Source organism: Anoplophora glabripennis, unplaced genomic scaffold, assembly GCF_000390285.2.
Source record: "Anoplophora glabripennis isolate ALB-LARVAE unplaced genomic scaffold, Agla_2.0 scaffold185, whole genome shotgun sequence".
Classification (NCBI taxonomy): domain Eukaryota; kingdom Metazoa; phylum Arthropoda; class Insecta; order Coleoptera; family Cerambycidae; genus Anoplophora; species Anoplophora glabripennis.
In genome coordinates, this window is record NW_019416354.1 from 440596 (window position 1) to 452933 (window position 12338).

Sequence of the window (12338 nt, forward strand, 5' to 3'; positions counted from 1 at the left end):
TATTTCTTGAGAAAATATAATAATATATGAATATAACATGATTTTTTCTTAATATATTTTATGCTTACGAGTTGTTAATGCATAATGCAATTTAGGAAACATTGTTTAAAATAAAGCAGTTCTTATACATCAGAATAACATTTAAATTGATAAGTATATACATTATTTTACACGTGAATTAGAAAATTAGCTAAATATTTTTTTATAAGGTAATTAGTAAAAGATAATATGACTGAGATAATAAGACTTTCTGCAGATGTATTTCAGAATAGTAGCTTTTAACTAAGAATGTATTACAGTATTCAAAATGTATGTCTTATACTGGGGACAAGGGAGAGTGCCCTTTTTTGAACTATATAATGTTGGTAATATTAAGAGACATATAATTAATCAGATTAAGGAAAAATTATGGAGTTTAATGTTAAATAATACACTAAAGAGAAATTTATCGTTTTTTGTGATATTACTTGATGAATAACTGAAAACATTCGATTTTCGTTTTTATTTTTTTTTTTTTAATAGAAAGCACAAAGATATAGACTTTTGCACCTACCAGGAAAGAAAAACAACACTGAATTTTGTAACAATAATTACATATTTTATAGGATAAACCAAATGGTCATTGACAGAAGTCCTTTAACTAGTATTACAAAATAAGTTGCATTTCTCATACTATAAATTGGTTTCCATGTTGTGATTGGTATAACAGAACTCTAAGGATAATTTTTGTAATTTTAGGTTTGATGAGTTTAACATTAGTAACATCATAATATAGCAGCTCATACTTTTATATTCTAAATCGCCTTCTTTTTTGTATTTAGACAATGAGGATTCTATAGGATAGGTCGACAAAAAGGAGATACGTGTAGCTGTCCTCTTCGGAAGTTCTTTATTTTTATAAGTTAGATTACAAAAATGTTTCCTTCTGGCAATGTATTTTTTTAATTGAATTTGTGTATTTGTCAAAGTTGAGTTTTTGGTTTAATGTAAGTAACTCCAATGTCCATTGAGGTTTCAGTGTGTAATTGAGTTAGATCTTATAATTAAAAATAGAATTTGACAATTTGACTGGACTGATTCTAATTAATACACCATTATCACCAGCATCTTGAAGAATGTATAGATTAATATTTGATTGCATGTTGTTTAATTCGAGCATAACGTCGTGGCGTAAATATTATAAAAATGGTTCAATTTTGTTTTTCTTATTTTCACATTTTCTAATTCAATGCATTTTTTTATTACCTGTATTATAAAGTTACTTTTTTTGAAATATGAAATTATTCATTTTTACAAATAACAACACAACAACTATGCTTAAAAAATTCAAATGAATCATAAAACTTCAATATGAAAAAAGGTAACATTTTTCTATGTCCCGCTATTTATCACCAATTTTGCAACTTTCTCGTAATGTGATCAACTTTATTCTATCTCATCTTAAGATAATTTAATTACAAATATTAAAACATTAAAAATAGATCATTTCATTTGCCAGGCACCACATAATGCTTTAATATAGTTAATAATTGCCTGTTATATACAGGGTGTTATTAGTGGACCAAGTAGTTAGTTATTTATTCTTATTTGGACTAAAATAATGGGACTTTTCTAATGCCACTTTTCATTTCGGGGCCCCATTTTCAAAATACAGGGTGTCAAAATTAAAATTTAAAAAATGATTTTTTATTGATTGAGATTGTGATGTCATTGTCGAGATATTTATTTGAAATTTAGCACATATTTTGATATAATGTCGGCACGCTTTTTGTGTAATTCTGGTTTAAAATATCAAAGCGTGAACGGTGGGGAGGGGGGTTGCAGTACCCATGGACCCCCTATTTTTTATTTGAGTACGCCTATGCTTTCCGAATATTTTTTTTAGATAAAGCGGCTTTTTATTCTATTTTTTTCACTCTTGTGTATCTTGCGTTTGATTTAAGGTTCGGTTTACAAGATATTGTAGCTTTTTGGATACGCGACATCAATTTAGTCGACGTTAAGACTTTAATTGTTGGGATTTTATGAAAAATGTCTTTTATATGGTACCATATAAACTAAACAAAAAAATGAATAGTAGGAGGTAAAGAGCACTTTAGACTGAAACCACAAATTTTGATTTGAGGCTTGCTGTACGAGATATTGCAACTTTTTTAGATATGTTAGATTTAGCTCAAATTAAATATCGATCATAATGATGATCATTTCCATTTATTTAGTAAATTGAAATAAATAACGACTCGAATCTTTCATATAGCCCCAAGAAATAATGTCTAACGTCGATTAAATCGATGTCGCGTACCAAAAAAAGTAAAAAAACCCCGAAAACAAGCCCCCAAACAAAAACCGAAAAAAAGGAAAAAAAAAAAAAAAAAAGCCGCCTTAACCAAAAAAAAAATATATTCGCAAAATATAGGCGTAGGGGGTCCATGTGTACTGAAACCCCCTCCCCTCCGTTCGCGCTTTGATATTTTGACCAAAACTACATAAAAAGTGTCCGACTTAAAATAAAAATATGTGTTAAATTTCAAATAAATATCTCTACAATCATCGGAGTTATTAATAAAAATCATTCTTTAAGTTTTAATTTTGATACCCTGAAAAGTGGCATGAGAAAAGTCTGGTCCAAAGAATATGCAGTTAACTGCTTGACCAACTAATTTGTAACACCCTGTATTTGATGTAAACAATGTTATTTAAAAATTAAGTAACACTTTGTGAAATTAGAATTGTCTGAAATCAAAACGGCGAATTTCAAAACTGAACTAACAGTTTCTGAAATAAAATTGGCTAATTTGAAACATACCTAAATAACCCTTTCTGATATGAAATTGACAGTTTCTGAAATACATCAAGAAACAATGTAGTACAAAATTTACCTGTGATCTGGTACAGCTGCCACTGTTACCAGAGACAACATATTGAGTCCTGCAGTGACGGCTGATAGAATGTGTAACGTGAATTGCCATGCCTGATACTTCCCGAAGTCCCCTGAAATAAAAATTTGTATTTTTACATAATGATATATTTAAAATGTTATATTAAAATGTGTTGTTACTTTAATCCATTTTTTCAATTTGGCTTATATTTTAAGATAATTTGAAATAACGTTCTTAGAACTTTTTGCAATAAATCTTTGGATACGTTTTAATACAAAATTATTTTGAAGTCGGTAGATAATCTATTTTCATAAATGGAAAGTAGGTTCTACTGGGGAAAAATAGTGGAATCTCCACACAATTTTACAATAAATAAATAACAATATAAATACCACACAGACAAAGAAAATCCAAAATTAATAATTTTTATAAAAAAAAGTTAATGATAGTCATTTTTTTTTTACTGAGTTGCTGGTATTTTCTCATTACTGTTACTGTAAATGTAAGTATAGTGGATAAAAGAAGTTTTCGAATCTTTTAATTAATATTTGTAACATTAAATAAATTAAAATAACTGTAGTTAATAGGTATTTATTATAATGTATATCAGGGGATAATCTAAGGAATTTTATGAACTACCCAAAATCAATCAACCTATGCTAGCTTAAAGAAAGCGCCCGAAAAATTCGATTTGTGCAAATAACAGACACGCATTTTTTTATACAAACAAATAAGAAAGGAGGTCTACTTCTAATAATCAAATTTTGCAACTGCCCTTTTTAACATTTAGAACTAACTTTTTTTTAAGAACTGCCTCTTCGGTTAGAACTAACCCTTAGATTATGCGCTGCTGTACATTTTATTTTGTTACACAAAATTAACACAAATATAGCTACAAGATAAATAGTATGTATCAAAAGTTATCAAGATAAATATTATTTTTAGTTCTCCTTAATTATGAAATATACAAAACCATATGTATATCTCGTCATCAAAATCTAAAAATTCGAAAGTATAATTATATATAATTAAAATACAAAGACAGTCAAGGTAGTATCTGTTAAAGCCTCTCTGGATGATAAATCAAAAAATAAAAGTACCTTTTTATATAACCTTTTTCCGAAAATGGATAAAATAACGGAAGAATATCCTTTTTTGGGGGAGATGGTAGATGCCTATTTTTGCGTATCGTAGAAGTCTTTCAAGATATCTTATTCATAATTTAAACTTATTTATTATTATTTATATACACTATATTAGCTTACTTTTTACCTGAAATATAGACGCCGCAAAAATATCCTAAGCAGTCTTTTGTTTTTTTGCCATATTCTTTTCTTGGCACAAATTTTGAAAGAACGGAAGTAAAAGGTATATCTACATGCTGCATGTCGCTAAAATTATAATAAAAAAGTCACCGTCTAATGATTTGGGCTTCTGAATGTAGTACCACAAAATTAAATTTACAAAGCTGCATCCCAGTCGGTATTAACTTTTGAATGGGGATAAATTGATCTAAACTGTAAAACATATATAACTCCATAGCATTTAACAAAAAAAGTGATGTTTAATTATACTATAATACCCCCAAAATACTCAGCTGTTCGTAACTGATGACGGCGTTGTAAAAAATTGAAACCCATTTTTCTTTTGAAACAGCGCATTATTCTTAAAAATATTAAGCAAAAAACAAAGTGCATACCTATCTCCCAAATAAACGAAACCAACCACAAACTTTTTTACTTATTTTTGCTCTAGTAATGTCCCCCTTAAGGTTTGTGCTTTTCCTCGTGAGAAACTCTGTGTAATGTAGAGTAGTTTCAAAATCTCATGAGCCGCGAAATGCGCGAAAGGCGTGGCGTATCCGCATAATTCTTCTAATAAGCACGTTGTGAAAACATTGACTCAGAATTAGACCACGTACCTCATTACAACCAGAAATGAACTAAGGCGCTCCGGCATCAATAAAGTCAACTTTCGAACGTTCGTTATATATTTTTTTATTGCTTATATTAAAATAATAAAGCATAGGGCATTTTATTACGTTTACGCTACGAGAGCTTGAGATAGACTGTGAATAATAGATGTAATGTGTTTAGGACGTAGAATAATTTAGGCGACGCGACGGTCGGAATTATTTTTCTGCGCATATGAAAGTCAGAGCTCATAAGATTTTGAAACGACTGTAAGTGAGTTGAATTAATTTCAATAATTATACTCGTAACTAGATAAATTATTTTCTGAATAATATCACTATCGCCTTCGCCATAATCTAGAAAATAATATTTGTTATCACTGCCGCATATCGACACGTACAAAGAGAGAAAAGTATATGTATGTATCTAATATACATTTCAAGCTAATAACAAATAACCTTCGAATAGTTTTACGTGCATTTGATAAGATAAAGCCGCGAATTAGAAATTTAATTAAAATTTATAAACATGAAACAAATTAAATTATATTTTATTATGCGTATGCATATGATTATTTATTTCAAGGAACCATTTTTATGAACTAATAAATATAATAAAATTGCATGTGGATATGTCGAACTTTTTTAATTATTATAGTCTATAAATAAATAATTAAATTTTGTTTTTATCAGAGAACAACCTGCTTATTTGAAGGTACTACGAAAGTAGGGCGTGACGCCGCTATGCGAAACAAAGTTTTAACATATGATTTTGTGAGAAACAACTACTCTACGGACTAATTCCCTGACTAGCATTGAATTACAAGTGTAATATCTAGTAAAAAGTTAAGATCACGTGTCAATAGAACCACTAGTTAGATTAATTTGTGGCATAATAATAAAGCAGTGTTTTAACTACCTAAATAATAATGTTGTACAGGGTGATTCACTTTTTATGATTCGAACTTTAACCATCAATAGATCTCGTCAAAATAATGTCATTTTGAAGTATGTATAAACTTTTTCTTCCAAAGGCTTATTTTTAGAGGTATAAGCTCGTGAAAAAACATTTTTTTTTTGGTTTTTATTTTATCTTAAACTACGAAAGCCGTTTGTTTTATATTTAGTATGAAATGTACGAATGAAAAGCTCTATCGATTTTACAAATTAGTGTGAAAATAGATCAATCATAAGGGTCCGTAAGGGGCTCTGATAACCACTATTTTTAATATAATTTCTACGCCACTGGAAATGTTTCAAAATGAATAAATTTTTTTACATTGCGGTTTATTCTACAGCAAAAAGGTCTCTTAATGTTTTTGAATGAAATGCTGATTTTTTGAGAAAAATGGTTTCCTATGGATTCATTACATGTGAAATAGTTAAGTTTGTCAAACAAGGTAATACAGAATAAAATAATTAATATTGAGAAACAAACAGAAATAACAATTAACAATGAAGAACAAAAGAAAAAGTATCAAACAAATGTTCGAAATGTCCTCGAACCTTAATGCATTTCTCACATCACCTAATTATGCTTAATCATATTGGGGTCGTGTTTAAGAGTTTTACAATTATTTTCAATTCTTCTTAACATTTCAAGGGCACAGACTGGTGAACTATACACCAATTCTTTAATAAAACCGCAAACGAAATAATCCATGGGATGTAGATCTGGCGATCGTGACGGCCAAGCAAGAGTATGGCGAAGACCACAAGAACGTTTTGCCGAATGTACCTTTAGTCCTTTAGTAAATGATTTCTTTTATTAATTTTACGATATTGAATTAAATAATAAAATTTGAACAAATATTTTAATTACAAAATGTAAAGTTTAGATGAGATTTGTGTGTTTTTATAAGTAGGTAACTGCTTTATAGGATAAGTTAAACTAAGAGTAAATGCATTTTAATTATAATTTAATTATGTAATAATCGATTAAAAGAATTTCAAATATTAATGTAATAGAACTTTAAGATAAAAGTTATATCACTGCTAAAATAAATGCCATTAAAAAAATTAACAATTAAATAACTGTGTTCAGAAGTATAAGATTTAAGAAAAAAATGTTAGTCCTTGTCGAATTTGTTAGTAAGTTCCTCTATATAGTTTACCTCCAAAACATTACGCGTATATATGAAATACTATTAGATAAAAACAAAATATATTTTGATTGATTTGTATCGGAATGAGGTCAAAGAGAACATTTATTTTGCAATAATAAGCATATCTCAAGGATTCTATTATGTTATTAATTATTATATTCATAGATTAAATAATAATTGGATGGATGTTTTCCAATGTTACTTTGTTTCCAATTGAATTGAAAGAATGCATATTACTAGAGATTTATATAAATAATTTATAAACAAACAACGAGATAAAAATGTAAAATCTATAATTAGTTGTCTGAGGGAAACACCAATGGCTAAGGAAGTGGAACTAAACCTCAGAATATGTACCTCTAAAGGTAACTGGAAATTTACTACAAATCAATAAAAGTTATTCACCCCTAGCGTAAATAATAAATACGCTCATTAACAGCAGAATAAAATTATGGCTTTATTGTTTATGGATTAATTAGTTACGCTTATTATAAATATATAAATAAGTACCTACATAATTATAACAGATGACCGACATTGACTGAGATAGTGGATCATGTCTAATTTTGTGCAATAATTGCTTTTCAAAAAACGCAAGGTTTCAAGAATTAGTATTAGGTAATCATTTTTAATATAAGTTTTGCCTTGTCAATAAAATGGGTAAGAGAGTATACATCCTTACTATTATAGGTATGTAGATACTTACACTACTTATGTCTACTGTTTTTGTAGGTACCTAACTTATTCTTCTTAGGTAATGTGGGATTGTATTCGAAGCAAAGTAGAGCAAAATCGGAAATACCACATTATAAGCATTGTGTTCGGGTAGTAGCTCAGGCGCCCAGGTGAATCGAGTATACGAAGTTGTCGGTTATACGTCAAATACTAACCTGGCGAGCTTGGTAGATAAAATGTAGTACATATGTGGAATTTAAAAAACAAATGGGATTTATAATAAATTACATTTAAAAATAAATAGTTTATGAGAATAAAGGAATTTTTGTAGGAACAGGTCTGCCAGACGTGAACAGATCCCTTCATCCCTTCATAATGCATAAAGTAATTATTCAATTTCTAAACCCCTTAAAACTGTACTGCACTGGATCCTTTGTCAGGGAATGATTTATTACTTTGCATCGAATATGATTCTACTTATAGAGACCGGAAAAATTAGGGCGGCTGAAATGTGGTACAGTATTGGCCGTAGGCCGGGTTCTCTTTTATGTAATTTTATTCAAACAAAAAGTGACACAATCTTCTTATAACTGCACTATTTACATTATAAGAATATATGTATATTATGATTTCAACGCTCGTGGTGCAAACGAATTTATTATAGGTACCTACCTATTTTATTTTTGTTATTTTTATTTATTTTGTGTTTTACATTTAATGTTTGAGTTTGACGTTGAACATAGAAAGTTTAAATTTAAGTTTGATGATAAATTTTAAAAGTTAATTTGTTTTTAGCTGATCTGAATGATCGTTTTATTTCAGATTCTAAATATTCCTCTGTAAATATTGATACATATGACTTTATTCTACGTTAAACATTTGATTTACTACAATTTTTTACTAATTTTGAAAATTTTGACTAAATTATACTTTTTTTACTTAATTTTATGACTGGAATTTTGTTCATTATTATTAAATTAGCCTTTTTTCATTTATTAACAGACTAATTTTGTTTGTATTGGTTTTTTAAATCGAAATGTTTTTAAGTCTATCGTCACATTGACAGTCTTCAAAGTTTATACACTATTTGGAACTGGTTTTATACAGTTTCTTGATGTTTAGAAGATTTTTCTCACTGCACATATCACTTTGCAGTTCACTTACATACTTAATACATTTTTTTTTAATTCTATCGACATATGGATCTAACATTTTCATATATGTTTTATGAAACTTTATAAAGACTTAAATACAATTCTAACTATTGATTTTTTTACTTCAAGGAATGTATGCTAAATTTTAGTTTTTATTACTATTCATTGCATGTGTTATATTTATAATTAAAATTCCTTTTTAGCCGAACGAAACCAAATATCAGTATTTTTTTTAAATTTCCTCAATTACAATAATATTGAACATACCTTTTCAAAATGGTCTTTAGTCAATTTTATAATTTTTTAGTGCATACCTAAATGTTTTAAAATGTAATTTAAATACATACATATTTTTTTATCATTCTTTTCAATTTTGCTAATTGCACGTTTTGTATCGGTTTGTTAGTACTTTACATAATTTCATTATGTACACAAGTTGTGTTGTGTGTTTTTTTTATTTGCGATGTCATATCTTACAAACTAATAAATTAATTAAACGATTTCATGTTTTTATACTAGGACACTTATTCTTAAATTTAATTTATACTTCATTTACTGCGTCTCCCTTTACACATCCCTTTATTTTCAAATTTGGCTCTATTTAGGTAAATGAATTTAAATATTTATTCCAATAATACATTTTTTTTTCTTTTTTATTTTAAATTAACAGATCATAACAATATGTAAGATTTGCATAATAGTATGAAACAAAAAGGTGCAGTGTATTTTTCTCTCCTAAACGCTTCACATGAAACTAACCATAAAATATATAGGTTTAGTAGTAATAATAAGTAGCAGCATACGTTAACAAAATAATTATTTCTTACTCATAAGGCACGACATTGTAGAAAATAATTAACAGTTGTTCTAAGTGTTCAGCGACTAATCGTTTCCGGCGATCGGTAAATACCCATTTCGAAAACGAAAATGACCGTTCAGTAACCGTTCAGTATTTATCGATGCCATAGGCTCATATCTAAAATAGTCGAAGATTTTAATGGATGCTATTTTTAATAATGGTGGCAAAACATCAACTACTTCACACTTTAGTAATTCCACTATCCGTCCGTTGTACAATAAATAATAACAGGTACATGTCTCTCTCTGATTTGAAGCTTCGCATCGATCAATTTATTCGATACGTATCCAGCGCCACCCTAATGCCTGCCCTATCGGCCTGGCGTACCAGTGAACAATCTAGGAGTTTGACGCTTTGCTTGGTCGGGTGCATGGCACCTATTTTTATGACAGTCAGTAGCAATGTGTATCGTGAGCATAGAGCGGCATACGGCTTGACCACAGATTTAGCCTATTTCTGCTACTACAAAGCGTATTGCCGCTTACTAGCACAATATAGATCACAACTATTTAATAATTTATTTAATCGTCGCCACAAAGTTTCCGATATTTACTACAGATAAATAAAAAAAAATACAACTTATAATTACAAGTATTTGTTTAATATGCCAATAGCTTTTTTATTATTTAGTAACTTTTCATACAGAAATTTAATAACCTTTGCAGAAGATGTTGAATATACTACTAGAGTGACGAAAGAGTATATGATAAATGTTAATAAATATAATTAAATATGTATTTAAATACCTACGTAATAGTTTCATATCTTAACAACTCAATAAACTCCTACAACTAGAGACAGTGTAAACGGCTTGCCTGCTGTTTGCCAAAATAAAAAAATTTAGTCATAAAAAATATATTTTAACTAATTAATATTGACTTAATCTAACGTATTTTAATTGCTGATGCCTATTCCACATTTCGGGATTTGAAATTGTGGTTCATACAGCTATACCTAATAAATAAAATTATTAAAAGAGTTTTCCGATATCTCTTTTAAAAGTAAATGATAATAATATTTGTGTGCATAATTAATGCTACAATTCCACAAAAGCATATTACTACAGCGATAATACTGAAATTAAACTAATTATTGTTAAAATTTAGTTAATGAAACTTATAAATGACGGACGTTAATTAAAGGCAAAGTAAGGTTAAATTGTATAATTATAACAGTTTGAATATATACAATAAAAAGCTAATATCTTATAATTTTGATGATAAAACAGGTACGTACTAACTAGTAACAATAAGTCTTGACTATGGATGAACCAAATAAGCAAATTACACTAATCGTCGATGCGGAAAATTATAACGCAGTTATACTTTTACAAAATGTATATTAACTGCAATTTAATATGAGAATTATATTTGTATCTCATTTAAATAAATAATATAAACGTAAAGTTATATCTACTACTATTTTTACTGCCCCGAAAAACAATTAATATTTATTACAATGCTCCAAACATTTTTATATAGCAGATTAACGGACCATCCAACAATTAATAAAATATTTTTAAGAAGTAAAATATAATATTGGAACTACTCCTAATTTAACTACAAATAAACCAACCATTACATTCTTAATTAGAATTTACTGGAACTTTCTTAATTTGCTCAATTATTTAATAATCCGGATCATACTCATGATTTAATAAAGGTTACACATACGCAGTTTCATTAACATTTTCCTACAACTCACAAATCCACGCAACAATTTAAATTAACCAAGGGAATTTCGGATGTTTTCTTACCATGTTAAGGGCTTTTCTACAACACCGATGTAATTATCTACCACCCTCGAAAGGGGTCGAAAATTGCAACCATTAATCGTTTCATTTTATGTACGGAAATGAAAATTCGCAATTCAAAATATACCATTTAAAAACTATTGGAAATGGAGACCTTCGAATTCATTACATTCAATTTCCTGGGACGCATTTATTGGAGAACACGTTTAAAAATGTCTGAGGTCTGTTGAATTGTCCCAAAAGACACGATAATGCGATCTCGTAATTCCTCCAAATTTTCAGTTAAGGTCGTATAAACCAATTGTTTAAAATGTCCCCAGAGGAAGAAACCGAGACGGTATGAGTCTGGGGACCGTCCAAATACTGCCCAGTTTAATATAAGTAGTGTTGGTAAATCCTCTTTAAGAAATCTGCTATAAATTTCTAAGTCAAACTTCCCGGAAGAAAATGAGCAATCAGAAAAACTTGTTGCTACCCATATATTAAGGGGAAACTGGTGCTGATGACGGCTTTCTGACGCCATATGTGAGTTTTCAAAAGTCCATGTTTTTGTTATATAAATTCACTATAGCATCTCTAGAGAAGCTAGTTCCTTGAGTAAAGAGTAGGTATTAGCGCAAAAAATCCATGATTGTGTCCTATTCTTTCTTGCGTCTATCGACAGTCACTCTACCTAGAAAATCACAGGGTAAAAGTGCTTATACCCGCTGAATATAATAGGGGTACCTACAAAAAATTTGTTTAAGAATTATTTTTATTTCGTTAAGCGCATTTGATGACAACTGAGGGTGACCATTTTCAGCGGTACTTTTCTTTTCACGAAAATGCTGAAGTAAATGATGCGGAATAATACTATCCGGATAATGTTCTTCAGAAAGACATCCGATATTAATGAGTTGGTGTTAGCAAGGCCATAAACGAGGTACATATCCTACATTTTGCTACACCTACGTGTAGTTGCCATTTTAAAGATGGTAAGTTGTATACGGAAACACCTGTTA

The 12338-nt window shown here is 29.0% G+C and overlaps 1 protein-coding gene across 1 annotated transcript in view; it reads right to left on the bottom strand.

Moving 5' to 3' along the window:
* Positions 1–12338, bottom strand: part of LOC108906664 (organic cation transporter protein) — a 31728-nt gene that overhangs the window by 1670 nt on the left and 17720 nt on the right. The window contains exon 2 of the mRNA XM_018709982.1: positions 2880–2991. Within this exon, the coding sequence (XP_018565498.1) occupies positions 2880–2991 (112 nt within the window). The remainder of the gene's footprint in view (positions 1–2879; positions 2992–12338) is intronic.